The following is a 17,139-nucleotide window of genomic DNA, read 5'->3' as shown; positions in this document are numbered from 1 at the left end:
GAAGTTAGTTGGTTAAGGAATTTCTAAAGCTTTTTCAAATCTAGAGTCTCTTTTGGACTCACTCTTTCACTCAGATTATGTATTTCCACACTATATCATTCTCTGGCATCAAACCTGATGGTTTTAAGGAGGGTATTTGGAGGTGGTTGAAGTAATAACTCCAAGTGGCAATCAAAAGTAAATTATCACTACAAAATTACATAATTTTAAGAATCACAGCATGAACGCTCAGTGATGCTCATTCTACAAGTTTTGACGCTGGTACTTTTAATATTTACATATGCAGGCAGCATTATCAACTAAGGTATTAAGAATACCTCTGGTTCAACAGTAATTAGATGACGCCACTGATCGTAAGCTGTATCCAATGTCAGCAGTGTTAAACGTGAAGTAATGCACATCTTATGTTCAGTGAAATTTGATAGAAGGGTAGTGGTGGTTATCAGGTGGGTTGCCCAAGTTTATAGTTTCAGAGCTGAGTCAGTTGAAGATAATGACAAGAGTGACCATGAGAGAGGGTGGCTGGAGTAGAGAGGAAACCATCAATAAATTGCACTCAGATATAATACAACTAAAAGGGAAACTTAAAAACCTCTTAAAACATAACTGGAGATGAGGAAAACAATGTCAGTATTTGTGGCATGGGTTATCTGGGATGATGAGGGCATGCCAGAGAGATGGCATAATGTTCCTCAGTAGAAAGGAAGACTGAGCTCAAGTAATAAAGGGTTCATAAACTGAAAAAAGAGGGGAATAAGTGTAGCACAGTCATATAGTATGAGCTTCATAGGAACAGAGAGTTTTTACCTACAGTATATGAAACTAGAATCAGGAGGACACACAGCTTCCTAATCCGAAATACAGGGTGTGTTGTGAAATACAGGGTGTGTGAGCCGTGAGCAGCTTCAAAAGAAAGATGTCTTTAGAGAAAAGCCAGTGTTTAGTCAAGGAAGTAAAAGAAAAATTCATCATAGAGGATGAGGATGTGGGGTTTCTAAAGGACTCAGTGGGAAGGTTTGAGTCAAGGTAAAATACACAAGAAGCAGTGTAGCCATTGAATGAGAGGAGGTGGTTATTGGGTGGCTTCTTGAGTAGTGAACAAAGACTAACATGGGTGTAGCCTTAAAGTTTCCCCATACCATTAAATATTGTTGAAAGCAGATTTTTAATGGGCTAGAGAACTTTCTGTTGAGTATACAGTTACTTAACCAATCTTCTTTTGTTGAAGGTGCAAAGAAGTCCATTCATTCAGTCGTTCCTTGCTGTCATCTTCCATCATCCAATTTGACTATAGCATCACAGCAGAGGACTCCCTCAAAAAGAGAAGAGTTCTTTCTAATCTCATGCCTTGGGGCAATGTATTTTCATTTATAGTTGCTAGTAAAATCACTGTCAGTTCTAGAATGCCCATTTCTAGCTATGCCACAGCTGCCATGGCTTGTGAAGGATTCAAATGTACGCATCCTCCATTTTCCTGTGTTTTGGTGTCCTAAATATGAAACCTTAAGGAATCTTAACACACAAGAGAAAATAGGTACACCTTTTAAATATTCAACAGACTATATTTTTCTATTTCAGTTATTGCAAATTGAATCATACTATACTACGACTTCATGTAAATTCCAATTTTATATTTATTAAGCACACTGATAAAGTGGAACATAGTGTACATGCTTTTTTGGTTAACACTTTGGTTTAATTGTAATACTCCAAGGGGAAAAAACCTGTAGCTACTATTTTCACATAACTTAATTTTCATTTGTTTAAATATTTCATTTGTTTAAATATAAGCATTTCTTTTGCCCACTATTCTTAAATATTAGCATAGTATTAATAATAATAATGGTAGTAATGATAGCTAATGTTTATTGAGCTCTTCTTTAAGCCAGATACTTGCAAAGTAGTTTTTACATATTATCTCATTTAATCCTCAAAACCACCTTGTGAGGTGGATACTATAGATGAGTAACATACCTGAAATAACACAGCTAGTAAGAGAGAACAGTTTGAAAGTCAGATTCCTGAGCTTACATTTGTGACCATTATTCCGCCCTTCCTCCTTTAGGAACTCTTAAATTTAGAGACTGACATGTTGGCAGTTATTATATATCTTAGTTTTATCTTATTCATAGGGCATATGTATGAAATCAGTTTCTTTTTTTGCTGAATTCAGTAAGATGAAACCTTCCCTGACTTATGCAAGAAAACCTTTTTCGTTTTTATCTTCTGTTGCAGGTCCTTCTTTTTCATGGAAACCAGACTAAATTTGTCTTAACATTTGTATTAGTATTATAATTTAAGAATATCTCTTAAAACCTAGAAAGACTTGACCTTTAAAATATAAAGTCTTATTGATCCTGCATTTAATTTTACCATCTCTAATATGAATCTGAACCAGAGTTTCTTATGTTTGTTATGTAGAAGATTTTAAAATGTTATTTAATACATGCACTAATTTTTATATAGAATCACTATTACTGAAACAAAAGTTTTATTGCTGCTATTTTCAGTTTTTTAAGTTATCTGTGTTTAAACAAGTTGTTGGCATTTTAGCCATCACCATTAATAATCATTTTAAGTTCTTTTAGCTAGAAAACAGATGAACTTCCAAAGAAGATAGTCTTCCCTGAGTTTTTCAGCTTAGTTTCAGTTACTTCTTTATCCACTGATGCTCTTGGAATCTGGGGTACAAGTTGGTGGATAGGATATGTAAAATCACTCTCTCCGTATGTTATCACTCCTGTAAATAATAACAACTGATTTTTTCAAAGGTCAGATTTCATCATTCCAAACAGCTATAAACATGGAAACAAAGTCTCTTGAGATGTTTCAAAATGTATGTACCTTTTTAGATTGGAGAGGCCTTTCCCTTCTGCTTATTCTAAATTATATAAACATCTAAAAAGTAATAGCCTTGTGTTTTTTTTTTTTTTTTTCAAGTTTAGTAGTTCAGGTTGAAGCAACCAGTTTGAAAGTAATTGCAGGTGAATGGTGGCTGGAAGGGAGAGAGGAAAGCATAATAAAAATAATTGCAAAAGTCCAGCATCTGGGGATTTACTCTTCTAGTCAATCCTGAGGACACGGTTGACTCTATGATTAAGAAAAATAAATTTAGTATACACTAATTAGACTGAGACATTGGTCCAATGGTTAAGACTTGGCACTTTCACAGCCAGGCCTAGGCTCTGTCCCTGGTTTGGCAATGAAGGTCCTGCAAGCTGTGAAAAACAACAAACAAAATGCATTGTAAAGAATTTCATGAGATATGCTTACTAGAATATTTAATATTTTCATGTTTATAATTCTAATGAGTGAAAAATGTGTCATATCACATAACAGGGACATTTGATTTAAATGAGTAATACTTGTAATACACAAGTAATATACTTAGCATACTAGCACTTGACTCTATAGATGTTAGGGCTTCCCTGGTGGCTCAGATGGTGAAGAATCTGCCTGCAGTGCAGGAGACCCAGGTTCAACCCCTGGGTCGGGAAGATCCCCCAGAGAAGGGAATGACAGTCCACTCTGGTATTCTTGCCTGGAGAATTCCATGGACAGAGGAGTCTGGTGGGCTGCAGTCTATGGGCTTACAAAGAGTGGCTTTCACTTTCAGTATAGATTTTAGTTACTATTAATATTTTTGTTAACAATACCTTTTCCTCTAGTTGGAGTCAGTTTACTGTCACCTAAAATAAACTTGGTCTCTGCCTATACACCTATTTTATTAAGTGTTCTGTTACTACTGTCTGGCTTTTGTGTATTAGTTTTCCCCATCTGCATGGTCATAGAAACTAGAAATAAGTTCATTTATTTTGTTTGTTTGTTGCCATGGAAAACACGCATGCACCAATTGATACTCTACAGCTGAAAACAGCAAATGTCAATAGGCTGGAGAACTGTAGTTCTAGAGCTAAGAATTATATTTTCAGTTAAAAATAAATTCATGAGTAGTGTTTTTTCAAGATATAATTTGCACAACATAAAATGCACCCCTTTACTGTGTTATATTTCTGTATTGGTTAGGATATTTACAAAGCCTTAAACTTTAAGGCAAACAGTTTTTCCCAAGTATTCTGTTTCTTTTCTTAGCTGCAAGTCTTTACTTTTGCCCTGTGGTTACTACTCTCTGTGATCTGCTTGCCTTCTCTGAAATTCCTTCTGATTGAGATCTAATGTCATATCTCTTTTGGGAAGTCTTGATTCCTCAGACATTTAGTCTCACAGCCCCCTTTTTTAATCCTTTTATTATATTGCTTATCATATTTATAATTATCTCTTTAGTTTTTTTCCTTTCAGACCATTTATCTCTCAAGCATAGAGACTTGTTTTTCTGCTATCTTCAGAAATTCGAACACTGTCATGGTAGGCTTTTTGGTACATGTTTATTGAATGATTATAATGGCAAGTAGTTCTGGCAGTCCCTAATCTGTCAGCGTGTACTAGGAGTGTGATATACTATATTCAGTGTTGAATATTAAAATAATGTGCATTTTGTTTTGGGGAGTTATACCATTTTAGTATTGGAAGGCACCAAGACTCCCCGACTCAGCACATACACATTGATATATGCACACAAAGCAAATTGAAATCCATAGAAGTTGAATTACAGTGTTGAAGCTGGGACTGAAAATCCACGTTACCTCATCTTGTCCCATACTAATTTATTTTCTCTTATATCCTGATGACTTAAATTAAAAATTCATTTGTCTCCTAAGGGAAACGACCTTGAAAATGTTAATTCATAATACTATATTTTTAACCATAAGTAAGGAACTAGTTGCCAGGATACTGGAAAAGAACTTTTAAATTGGTTTAAACAATGACATCATTTTCCTGTTTTATAGACCTCTGTGAGTGAAAGCCTTCAGAGGGAAGCTGCCAAGAAGCAAGCAATGAAACAGGTAAGGTGGAAAGGGTGAATTAAATGTATTTGGTGAAGTAATTATTTCAGCTCACATTTAAAGTATCAGTTTTGGGATCTGTGCAACTGAGACTACACAGTAGGTGTGTATTAAATAATTTTATCTTGACACTTGTTTTTTTGAAAATGTGTAAGATGTTTCTTGATTTGCATAGATTTCAGGTTTATTGTGTAAGTTTTAAGGGAGAAAAACACACTGAAGAATTAGTTCCTTATTTCTGTATTCTAGATTAAACCCATTTCTGCTTTCAGTTGACATTCTGACAGTGGGTTGCATGGTTTAATAATTCCTGCTAGTGTGAGCTGCCAGGATGCAGCAATTCCACTTCTGTGTATGTATCCAAAGAAAGTGAAAATACTAATTTGAAAAAATACGTGCACCCCTGTGTTCATTACAGCATTATTTGTAATGGCCAGAATATGGAAATTACCTAAATGTCCATTGATGGGTGAATGGATAATGAAGATGTGGAGTGTATACACACACACGCACGAATACTACTCAGCCATGAAAAATGAAATATTGCCATTTGCAATAACATGGATGGACTGTCATGCTAAATGAAATAAATCCAAGAAAGACAAATATCTCATGATTTCACTTATACATGGAATTTAAAAAACAAAATATTTGAACAAAACAAAACTCATAGAGAAGAGATTGGTAGTTGCCAGAGAGGAAGTGTATTGGGGAGCTTGGTGAAATGGATGAAGGGGATCAAGAGGTACAAAATTCAAGTTATTTTTTTAAAAAATCATGGTGATGTAATATACAGCATAGTGACTATAGTCTGTAGTGACTATAGACATTGTATGCAAATTTGGAAATCGTTAAGAAAGTAAATCTTAAAAGTTTTTGGCACTTGAGGAAGTTTTTTTTTTTTCTGGTAGCTTTGTATGCTGATGGATGGTAACTAGACTTACTGGTCATTTCACAAATGTCAAATCATAGTCTATGTCAGTTACACTTCAGTGAAAATAAATAAAAAGTTCCTTATAATTATTAAAATATTTTTAATGAAAACTATATCAGACAAAAAATTCTTTAAACTACTTGTATTGCAAAGTAATTTCTTTAGTGAATATATTACTTAAATTCTAGAGGTGACATCTCTAAAAATAAAGCATTTTTCAATTACAAAAGAAAAGTATTTCCTACCATTTGAAACCTGAACATTTTATTTGGTAACACAATTAAAAATGATATGAAAGTTTAATATGTAATATAGGCATCTCAAAATTAAGGTTTGATGTTCCTAAGTCATACCCTAGTCCTTTTGACTTTTTGATGTGGATAACTATTTTGGGGCTTCCCTGATGGCTCATTGGGTAAAGAATCTGCCTGCAATGCAGGAGACACAGGAGACTCGGGTTCAATCCCTGGGTCAGGAAGATCCCTTAGAGGAGGAAATGGCAATCCACTCCAGTATTCTTGCTTGGAAAACCTCTGGACAGAGGAGCCTGGCTACAGTCCATGGGCTCGCAAAGAGTCGGACACAACTGAGGAACTAAACACACAACTATTTATCTTTAAGGGAATAGATAGTAATAAATAATGTTTAATATCCTGGAGGAGGGCATGGCAACCCACTCTGGTATTCTTGCCTGGAGAATCCCATGGACAGAGGAGCCTGGGGGTCTGTAGTCCACGGGGTCGCAAAGAGTCAGATATGACTGAGCGACTAAGCACAGCACAATGTTTAATTAACACTTACTCTCTATAAGGCTCTGTTCTAAGTGTTTTAAGTTGAAAATGTGGTTGATAACAATTTTTATGACATATTTCTGATTTATGATCCTATCCCCAAAAAACTACTTAAGACTTTTTCTGGTATCTATTAGTTGGCTTATATTTTTGAAATACGTTCAATTTTTTTTTTTAAAGACCAAACTTGAAATTCAGAAGGCTCTTGCAGAAGATTCTACTGTATATGAATATGACAGTATTTATGATGAAATGCAGAAAAAGAAGGAAGAAAGTAACCCCAAATTGCTTTTGGGAAAAGACCGAAAGGTTTGTAGCTGAAAATACAAACTTTCTTTGACTTTGACCTGTGTTTTGTATCTTACCCTTATTTCACCACGAGAATGATCTGACAAAAAATTTTAGGTATATAAAATGTAAAGAGCCCCTCGTTCCAGATAGTGTGGATTTGTTAGAATCTAGGAAGCTATATATAAAGTATCCTAACCAGGGACGGGGGAGCCTGGTGGGCTGCCGTCTATGGGGTCGCACAGAGTCAGACACAACTGAAGTGACTTAGCAGTAGCAGCAGCAACAAGGAGCAAGAGAATTATCTAACAATTTTATAAATTTTGTTTTTTGCTTTAAAAACTTTTCAAATTATTTTTTGAAAGTTTTTCTTAGGCAAGTCTTTGTACTTCTCCTCCTGTTTATGTTTATTTGTGTTTTATAATTTTTTATTGCTTCCTAGCTGTTAACTGAATCATCCACGTGTATCACAATCAAATTTTTAGTTTGACGAAAATGTAAAGGTGTGGAGATTGAATGAGATAATTTCAAATTTTCTATCACTCTTTAACAAAGCATAGACTTGTTTTTAAGGATCTTTACATCTTACAGTATCTAAAATAAAGTAGTGGTGTAAAATTATATTAAAGCTACTATTTTAAATAATTGTATTTCAACTAATGTGAAAAAACTAGTTGGAAAGGTTTCCTGTTCACATGTCTGAAGAAGTAAAAAAAAAATACCATTTTATAAAAAGGGTGAGAAAAACAGTGGGAAAATTACCTGTTTAGTTTGAGATTTAAAAAGAAAATGGTGTTTTGAATAATTCTGTCTATACTTAAATTTCTGTTGAAACGAATTTTATTTTCAGTCTTGCTAGTAAATTTATATTGAATTTTGAGAAGTTGATCCTATTTGTTTGACTTTCTATCTTAATGAATTCGTGATAACAATATAATATTAACAATTCATTATCTTTGACTCTCTCCTAAATAATCTTATTTTATCCCCTAGCCCAAGTACATTCACAACTTACTGAAAGCAGTTGAAATTAGAAAAAAGGAACAAGAAAAAAGAATGGAAAAGAAAATACAGAGAGAACGAGAAATGGAAAAGGGAGAATTTGATGATAAAGAGGCATTTGTAACATCTGCTTATAAGAAAAAACTGCAAGAGAGAGCTGAAGAGGAAGAAAGGGAAAGAAGAGCTGCTGCACTTGAAGGTGAAATGAAAGAGGAGAAGGGTAGAAGGAGATAGAAATAGGAGAATCCTGCCCTGTGGTAGCCATTTGCTCGGTCACTGAACTTTTAGATTACAATGTTGTCATAATTTATGTATGTGAACACAGGGTACAAAGTATATGATGTTATATAGTATAAAATAGAAGATTTTAGGTAAAAACACAGTTGCACTCTTAGTAACTGTTATATCTATTCAACTTTCTAATTATATCTTATTTTGTTGCTTAAAACTATAATCATCACAAGTCATTGCCTTAGAAAATGATTTCAAATGTGAAAACATCTATTACAAGGTGTAACAGCACAGCATTTGTCAAAGGGAATATAAACTGAGATTTAAATCCTAGTTATATTTTCCTGAGATGAGAAAACTAACATCACCCAAGGAGCATTAACTAGGCATTTACAAAAAGAATAACATTAATTCAAGAAAGAACAAAGATGTGCAGAGGCCAAAAAGTATCTTAATGCTTTACTGCAGTGCTTTCTACTCATGGTCATTTCTCATGATCAAAGTAAAATAAGTAATTATAAACAGCTTATTTGTCGAGTGCTCACCAACTTTAAATGGATGAAAACCACATGTGTAAGACTTGGGTGTGTTCATTTAGAGCACCACTCAGGACAAGATAGTAAATAAACAGGGCTACATTCCAGTAAAAATCTATTGATGAAAAAGGCACAGGCCAAATTTGGCCTTAGACTATATAGATCTAGAGACCAGTTTATACACTATGTTATATACTCTGTGCCTGTAAAACTGAACTACGTTTTGCCTTGTTGAATATATTTATCTCACTTTTGCTTTCATTCTCTTAGCACGTTTGGATGTAACCAAGCAGAGAGATCTCAGTGGATTTTATAGGCACCTATTAAATCAAGCAGTTGGTGAAGAGGAAGTACCTACATGCAGCTTTCGTGAAGCCAGGTGAGATGTGGCATATGGAGTATTTAGAAGAAAGATACTGCCCTTGAGTTCTGATGTGATCCTATGATCATTTAAACTCCCTGGAAGTAGAGGACTGTAGTATTGCATATTTTGTTGTCAGCCAAACCTGACCTAATTGAATGAAAAACTAGAGATTTACAGCTTTTTAATTAAACCTTTAGCTCAAGATATTTTTATTTTAGTAATTCTGCATGTTCATATAGTACATAAAAAGAAAAACGTATCTTTTCATAAATAGGACCTAGCCTCTGTAAAACATAAAGATTCACATAATCAGGGGCTTAGAAATGCATTATCTGCTATGTAGCCACTAGTTTCATGTGGCTCTTTAAATTAAATCTAAAATTTTGGTCACATCAGTCACATTTCAAGTACTCCATTCGCACATTTGGCTACTGGCTACAATATTAGACAGCACAGATATGGACATTACCATTTCTGTAGACTTTTTTTTTCTGGCTATGCTATGCAGCTGGTGGAATCTTAATTCCCCACCAGGGTTGGAACCTGGATCTCAGCAATGAAAGCACTGAGTCATAACCACTGGACTACCAGGGAATTCCTCATTTCTGTTGGCATTCCTATTAGTACTGGTCTAGAAAGTAAGGGTTGGAGGAATTTTGAATAAAATTATAAGATATTATACATACTAAGTCGCTTCAGTCAAGTCTGACTCTTTGCGACCCCTTGGACTGTAGCCCATTAGGCTCCTCTGTCCTGGGAGCCTGGCAGTGGGATTCTGCAGGCAAGAATACTGGAATGGGTTGCCATTCCCTTCTCCAGGGGATCTTCCTGACCCAGGGGTTGAACCTGCATCTCTTATATCTCCTGCATTGGCAGGTGCGTTGTTTACCACTAATGCCACCTGGGAAGCCCATAAGATATAGGAATAGTGAAATTATCATGCTATAAATATATATATACATAAATATATTTGAAGGTAAAATTTGTTCTAAATTTGTATCTAAGGAAAGCAGTTCCTTGAGAACCATAGTTGTTGCTTTGTTTGTGTAATGAATAAGTGATAACTGAGAATGAATGTGTGAGTAATGTAAATAAATCAACCATGCTGATCAGCTGGGAAAATGCAGGTGTTGTAAACAGTGTTAATGTAACTGATCATAATAGCTGGATGGATTCACGTGTTTCCATTTTGTTATAATAGATGCTGAGGTGTATAGCAGGAGGCTGATGCCTTTTCAATCGTGAGAAGGATTATTTAGTGATATTTAGAATTAGATTTTGTCACCATTTTGTGGTGAAAAAAATTTATCTTCATCTTTTTCCAGGACTATTTTAAGTATTTTTTAGAAAGAAATAAAAATAAAAATTCATCAAAGAGCCACAACTTGAACTTCTTGTTGAAAACTAGTACTTATTCCAGAATATGCCTTTTCCTAATTATTTGTTGTCTGTTTGGCAAAAAGGAAGACCTTCCACAGACCCCTACCTGAAGGTTCTAGAAAACTTTCCACAGACCCCTACCTGAAGGTTCTAGTGGTCTATACAGAAGGGCTGATTTTTACTTTTTCATTTCTACCAGATTATTTCTATTGAAAATAATCTGAATGATTAGAATATACTAATGATAGATGTTTACCAGGTAAATCGACATCAGCACCTTTTTGAATTTGGGATAATCAGAAAGTAAATACAGTTGTAAGTGTATTGACTTAAGTACTGATAAAAATTCCATGAATTTATTTATAGAACTTACTATTATTAATAATGTGGCATTTTGTGTTACATTATTTTTCTTAAGGTCTGAGATAAAAGAAGAGAAATCAAAAGGATATTCTGATGAAGTAAGTTCAGAGAGCAGAATACCTCCTGAGAACTGCATTCGCCAAACTGGTGTGAAAGTAGAGGAAAACCCAGATGCAGACAGTGACTTTGATGCTAAGAGCAGTGAGAATGATGAAATGGAGGGGGATAAAGGGAACTGCAGAAGGGAAAAGGGCACGGAGACTCTAAGCAGTCACTCCAAGCATCACAGGAATCCTGCCCGCTCACCGTCATCTAGTGAGGAAAGAGAACATGGCACCCAATGCCACACAAAAAGTTCCAGGTCAAGAGGCCATGAGAAAAGGGAAGATGAACACCAAGAGAGACCAGCCAGGGAGCAGGACAGCTACCACACTGACCGTGATTCTCGAAAAGAAAAAAGGGATTCCCATAGGCACAGAGAGTCCAGTCACAGAGATTCCCACTGGAAGAGGCATGAAGAAGAGAGACTGAGGGGAAGAGACGAGAGAGAAAGGAATGACAGAGAATGGAAAAGGGAGAAAGACAGGGAGAAATATCCCTCCAGAGAACAGGAAAGACAGAGACAACGAAATAATTATGACCGACACAATGAGAAAGGATGCGAGAAGGAAGAGAAAAGCAAAGAAAAGGAAGAGCATGTGAAAGCAAGAAAAGAAAGATATGAAAATAGTGATAAATACAGAGATAGAGAAAAACGAGAAGTCAGTGTTGAATCTTCAGAAAGAAATCGAGACAGAAAGGAAAGCAGCCCAAATTCTAGGGCAAAGGATAGGTTTGTTAACCAGGAAAGAGCCAGTAAAATGAGAGACATGGAAAAGGACAAAGAAAGAAACCCAGAGAAACCCTCTAGTTCTGAAGCATCATTGGGAGCAAAACACAGAATCACAGAGGAATGCCAAGAGACAGGCAAAGAACAGGAGAGGCTGCACGAGACTGTGAACAAGTTTGCAAAGCGGAGCAATGAAGAAACTGTAACGTCAGCAAGAGACAGATACTTGGCCCGGCAAATGGCAAGGATTAATGCAAAGACATATATTGAGAAAGAAGATGATTGATGGCTGCCCCAGTAGAAAGACCTATGGAAGCACAGAAAATTACAGCTCCTGAAACATGCTGTGTGAACACATAAAGAAGTGTGTTGAGTGGTTGGGAGGGTATTTTAAAATATATTTTCAAAATTCATTTTGGGTTTAGGTTAAGTCAGAAGTCAGTCCTTTTATCTTGAATGTTTAACTAAGTTAATATGTAATATTTACTTATCAGTATGACATTCTTGGTTATATTCAAGTAACCTAAAGAGACTGCTAAATCCTCATAGGTAATATGAGGAAAATTGGCTCTACTATGACCATTAAAAAATAATTTAAACAACTCTTCTATTGTTGATTTTGTTGCAGGAGCTGTTTATTTTATAAATATTGTGTTTCAGATAATAATAATGTGGATTTGAATGGAGAATATCATTTTATGTCCTAAAATTTGTATTAAAGTATAAAATATAAATCACAGATCTTGTCTAAGCTTTTTAGCTCACAACATACCTCTCTTTTATAAAAATTGTGATACATTTGTACCATTTAATTGATGCTTATTTAAAACTGTCACATTTAAAATGTCACTCGTGTCATGCCGTCATTCCTCTTTTGTGAAACCTTAGCAAGATATTAAATTAGTTATGTATATAAATGAGTTTTAGCTAAGGGTGAAAAGATGGAGATACCTTAAATAAAAAAAATTAGCTAAAGAACTGGGTAGCCTATTTATGAACATGTCTTGTTTAATACACTCTTAAAAATACAGTAGTTTATTACAGTTCCATATATAGAGGTTCTATACTAAGTCTTATCAGTGACAGTGACAAATACTGCAAAAGCATAGACTGAGTGTACACAGAGGGGTGTAGTACAGTGTAAATGGAAAATTTCAGGTGAGATCATGGAAGCCCATGAATGACAGGCTAAAAGTCTTCAGCTTTGGTGAAGAATTGAATTCCTTTGTTAGAGTTGTCATACTAGAGCACAGGGTAGCAGTTCTTGGTTAAATAATGATAATGAGTTATTTGGATCAGTATAAATAAGGGATTCATTATATGTATGGCTAGGTACGTGTTCTTTTAAATAGTTGAGGTCTAAAATAATGGACTTAAATTGTATGAGTTGGTAAACAACTGTTCTGTGATTCACTATCTTAATTTTCCTTCTCCCTCCACTTGTTTACTCTTGTTCCAGTACTGTTTATTTTGCCTTCTGTGGATGATGATTTTTTTTTAATATTTCTTTAATTGATTTTTAAGGTGTTAATTTTTGCTATACAGCAAAGTGACTCAGTTGTATATACATTCTTTTTTGTATTCTTTTCCATTATGATTTATCCCAGAAGATTGGTTGTAGTTCCCTGTGCTGTACAATAGGACCTTGCTGTTTATCCATTCTAAGTGTAAAAATTTGCATCTACTAACCCAAACTCTCAGTCTATTCCTTTGCCTTCCCCCCACCCCTCGGAAACCAGAATCTGTTCTCTATGTCTGTGAGCCTGTTTCTGTTTTGTAGATGGGTTCATTTGTGCTGTATTTTAGATTCCACATGTAGGTGTATCATACGGTATTTGTGTTTCCCATGTTGTCGCAAATGGCGTTCTTTTTCATGGTTGAGTAGTATTCTATTGTGTATAGGTACCACATCTTCTTTATCCATTCATCTGTCAATGGACATTTAGGTTGTATCCACGTCTTGGATATTGTCTCTGGCTATTGTGAATAGTGTTGCTATGAACATAGGAGTGCATGTATCTTTTTGGGTTGTAGTTTTGTCCAGATACATGCTCAGGAGTGAGATTGCTGGACCATATGGTAATTCTGTTTTTAGTTTTCTGAGGAACCTCTCTGCTGTTTTTCGTAGTGGCTGCAGCTACTTAACATTCCCACAAGCATTGTAGAAGGATTCTGTTTTTTCCGCACACTCTCCAGCATTTGTTATTTGTAGACTTTTTAATGGTCACCATTCTGATTGGTATGAAATGATACCTCATTGTAGCTTTGATTTGCATTTCTCTCATAATCAGGGATGTTGAGAACCTTTTCATGTGCCTGTGACCATCTGTATGTTTTGTTTGGAAAACTCTCTAGGTTTTCTGCCCATTTTTCGATTGGGTTGTATGGGCTGTTTATGTATTTTGTACATTAAGCCCTTGTCAGTTGCATTATTTTCAAATATTTTCTCCCATTCCATAGGTTGTCTTTTCACTTTATGGTTTTCTTTGCTATGCAAATGTTTCTAAGTCTGATTAATTCCCATTTGTTTTTCTTTCTATTGCCTTGGGAGACTGACCTAAGAAAACATTGGTATGATTTATGTCAGAGAATGTTTAGCCTATGCTCTCTTCTAGGAGTTTTATATGGATGATGTTTTTAAAGATAGACATGCAAATAATAGGCTTCCCTTGTGGTTCAGCTGGTAAAGAATCCATCTGCAATGTGGGAGACCTGGATTCGATCCCTGGGTTGGGGAGATTCCCTGGAGAATGGAATGGCTACCCACCCCAGTATTCTGGCCTGGAGAATTCCATGGACTGTATAGTCTACAGGGTCTCAGAGTCAGATACGACTGAGTGACTTTCACTTTCATGCAAATAATCTTTGGCCTGCAATCAGAAAACCTAGGTATAAGGCCTGTTCTGGAACTTTTCAGCTGTGTGAACCTGGGCAAATCAGTTAATCACTCTGTACCTCACACTCCCTATCTACAAAACTGGGGAAATGACATCTATCACATAGATCTGATGATCAAGTGACATGATACTTGTGAAAGTACTAGTTGCCTCAGTCGTGTCCAATTCTTTGCGACTCCATGACTTTAGCACACCAGATTCCTCTGTCCACAGAATTCTCCAGGCAAAAATACTGTAGTGGGTTGCCATTTCCTTTTCCAGGGAATCTTCCCAACCCAGGGATTGAACCCGGGTCTCCTGCATTGTGGGTAGATTCTTTACCATCTGAGCCACCAGGGAAACCTGGTATCTGTGAAAGTACATTATAAACTGAAGCTCTGCACAGATTATAATAATTCATTTTGCTTTACTGAAATTTAATATTTCTAATTCTAGGTACTTTTGATACTAAATATTTGCAGATCACATGCAGTGATATTTTGGGGGATATTTTGACAATACACAGTTAAGATTTTTCTTTTAACCTTAAGAGTTTGGAAGGGATTTTTGTTTCATTCTGTTTTTTTCTTCTTTTTAATGAGACAGTCTATTCATCATGATGTTAAGAGTTACTACAGTAGTAGTTAACAACAAAAGGCATTTACTGATGTCTTAAAATATAACTTGGAACATCTGTGACTAAATTGCATAAATGAGTACATGGGCATTTCATGCATCTTAAAGAGGGGACTCTTTATTTTGTATAAACAGGTTTAATTCTGTCACTGAAGTTTAAATGTTTCATGAAAAAAATAACATTGGACAATTTCATATAACCACAGTTGACAGAGGTGAATAGTAGAAAATATTTATTTATTCTTAGCTATAAATCATGTGGAAGAAGAAACTAAAGATGAGGAAAATGAAGTACCATTTATATAATTCAGTTAACTGTATATAGTCCAGAATTTGAAGCACCCCATTGATACTTTCAGGGCTTCCCTCATAGCTCAGTTGGTAAAGAATCTGCCCTGCAATGCAGGAGACCGGGGTTCGATCCCTGGGTTGGGAAGATCCCCTGGAGGAAGACATGGCAACCCACTCCAGTATTCTTTCCTGGAGAATTCCCAAGGACAGAGGAGCCCGGCAGGCTATACAGTCCATGGCGTTGCAAGAGTCGGACACAACTTAGCGACTAAATCGCTACCATTGATACGTTCAACACAAAGTATCCTGAAAATGTTTTTTGTGTTTTTTTGTAAATCACTGTAGATCATGTAAATATGTAGATCATATTTAAATGTTACTGGAGAAATAACTGCAAATTCTTATTTTACATAAGTCCCTAATTTTATCCTTTAAACTTTGCATTTTTCATGTATCAGTTTTAAGATAAGGTATACTTCTAATATTAGAGTTCGAGTAAGAATCAAGTAACTTTTTTTAAAAATTAGCAAATATTCTTGTTTATGGAAATTTAGGTATTTGGGGCTTCCCTGGTGGCTCAGATGGTAAAGAATCTGCCTGCAGTGCAGGAAACCTGGGTTCAATCCCTGGGTTGGGAAGATCCCCTGGAGAGGGGAACAGCTACCCACTGCAGTATTCTGGCCTGGAGAATCTCATGGGCAGAGGAGCCTGGCAGGCTTCAGTCCATGGGAATGCAAAGAGTTGGACACAACTGACGTACTAACACTTTCACTTTCATTCATTCCTTTATTTTCAACATTTCTCTGAGAGATTTATTTGATGTATGTCACTTTCACTTCAGGCATTTTAAGCCTAGAGATGGGCTAGCTCCTCTTTTCTAAATATTTGTTTGAACTGTCAGTGTTTACAATTTGTTAGATTATCTACTATAATTATAGTCTTCAGTTGTAGAACTGAAGGACTGAAATCACCTATTCTCTCTCCTAAATGATAAGGTTCTTAGTTTAGCAGACATAAAACTTTTCTGATGACGTGCTCCACCAGTGCACACTGGTTCCAAAGTAGATTTGGCCAGGGAAGATAATCTGTTTTTGATAAGGAAGTAAAACTTGATTGGTGGTAGAGCAGTTTGGTATGGATATTATGAGGTGGTGTTAAGAGAAATACAAGCTTAAATTTCAATTGAAATATATTGTGAATCATTACAAAATTTGTTTTGATACACCTAATGTAGAAACAGTACTAAATGGATTCCAACTATATGTTACACAAGCAAAGACATACTTAAGATTCCATCTTTTCCATTGTAGTAAATGCCTATTAAAAAATTGAGAGGAGTATTATGTCATTCTAGGAGAGGAAATATTTCTTTAGAAATTTCTAGATCCCAGGAAGAGTAGAGAAAGTAAGTAGGTTTGTTTCTGCCCTCTAATGTAGTTATCTGAACTTTAAAGCATTGTTCCATCATTGAAATTTAGAGACAGTTAACCAATGAGGGGGAAAGGTAATACTATAAAAATAACAAAAGATTTAGAGCTTTTGAAATAGTCCTTCCATGGAACTAAACAGGACACATTTTAATATATATCACTGGCTTATCTGTGATATTGGAGAAAAAAATTCAGAATGTTTCACCAGGAAATCTTTCTACAGTATAGGGATATACCTTGTCTTAATGTTTGTTTTTTTCTTCAATATTTGGATTTATCAATTT

General features: G+C 35.4%; 1 protein-coding gene across 2 annotated transcripts in view; it reads left to right on the top strand.

Moving 5' to 3' along the window:
* The window catches only part of NSRP1 (nuclear speckle splicing regulatory protein 1), a 45,527-nt gene extending 33,168 nt beyond the window's left edge, over nt 1-12,359 (top strand). For both annotated transcript variants that reach the window (XM_005888208.3, XM_070390311.1), the window contains exons 3-7: nt 4,848-4,904; nt 6,810-6,938; nt 7,911-8,118; nt 8,957-9,065; nt 10,849-12,359. In XM_005888208.3, the coding sequence (XP_005888270.2) occupies nt 4,848-4,904; nt 6,810-6,938; nt 7,911-8,118; nt 8,957-9,065; nt 10,849-11,908 (1,563 nt within the window). In that variant the 3' untranslated portion in view covers nt 11,909-12,359. The remainder of the gene's footprint in view (nt 1-4,847; nt 4,905-6,809; nt 6,939-7,910; nt 8,119-8,956; nt 9,066-10,848) is intronic.
* The last annotated feature ends 4,780 nt before the right edge of the window (nt 12,360-17,139 follow it).

This window comes from Bos mutus, chromosome 19, assembly GCF_027580195.1.
Source record: "Bos mutus isolate GX-2022 chromosome 19, NWIPB_WYAK_1.1, whole genome shotgun sequence".
Taxonomy (NCBI): Eukaryota; Metazoa; Chordata; class Mammalia; order Artiodactyla; family Bovidae; genus Bos; species Bos mutus.
This window is presented reverse-complemented; position numbering and strand designations above follow the sequence as displayed.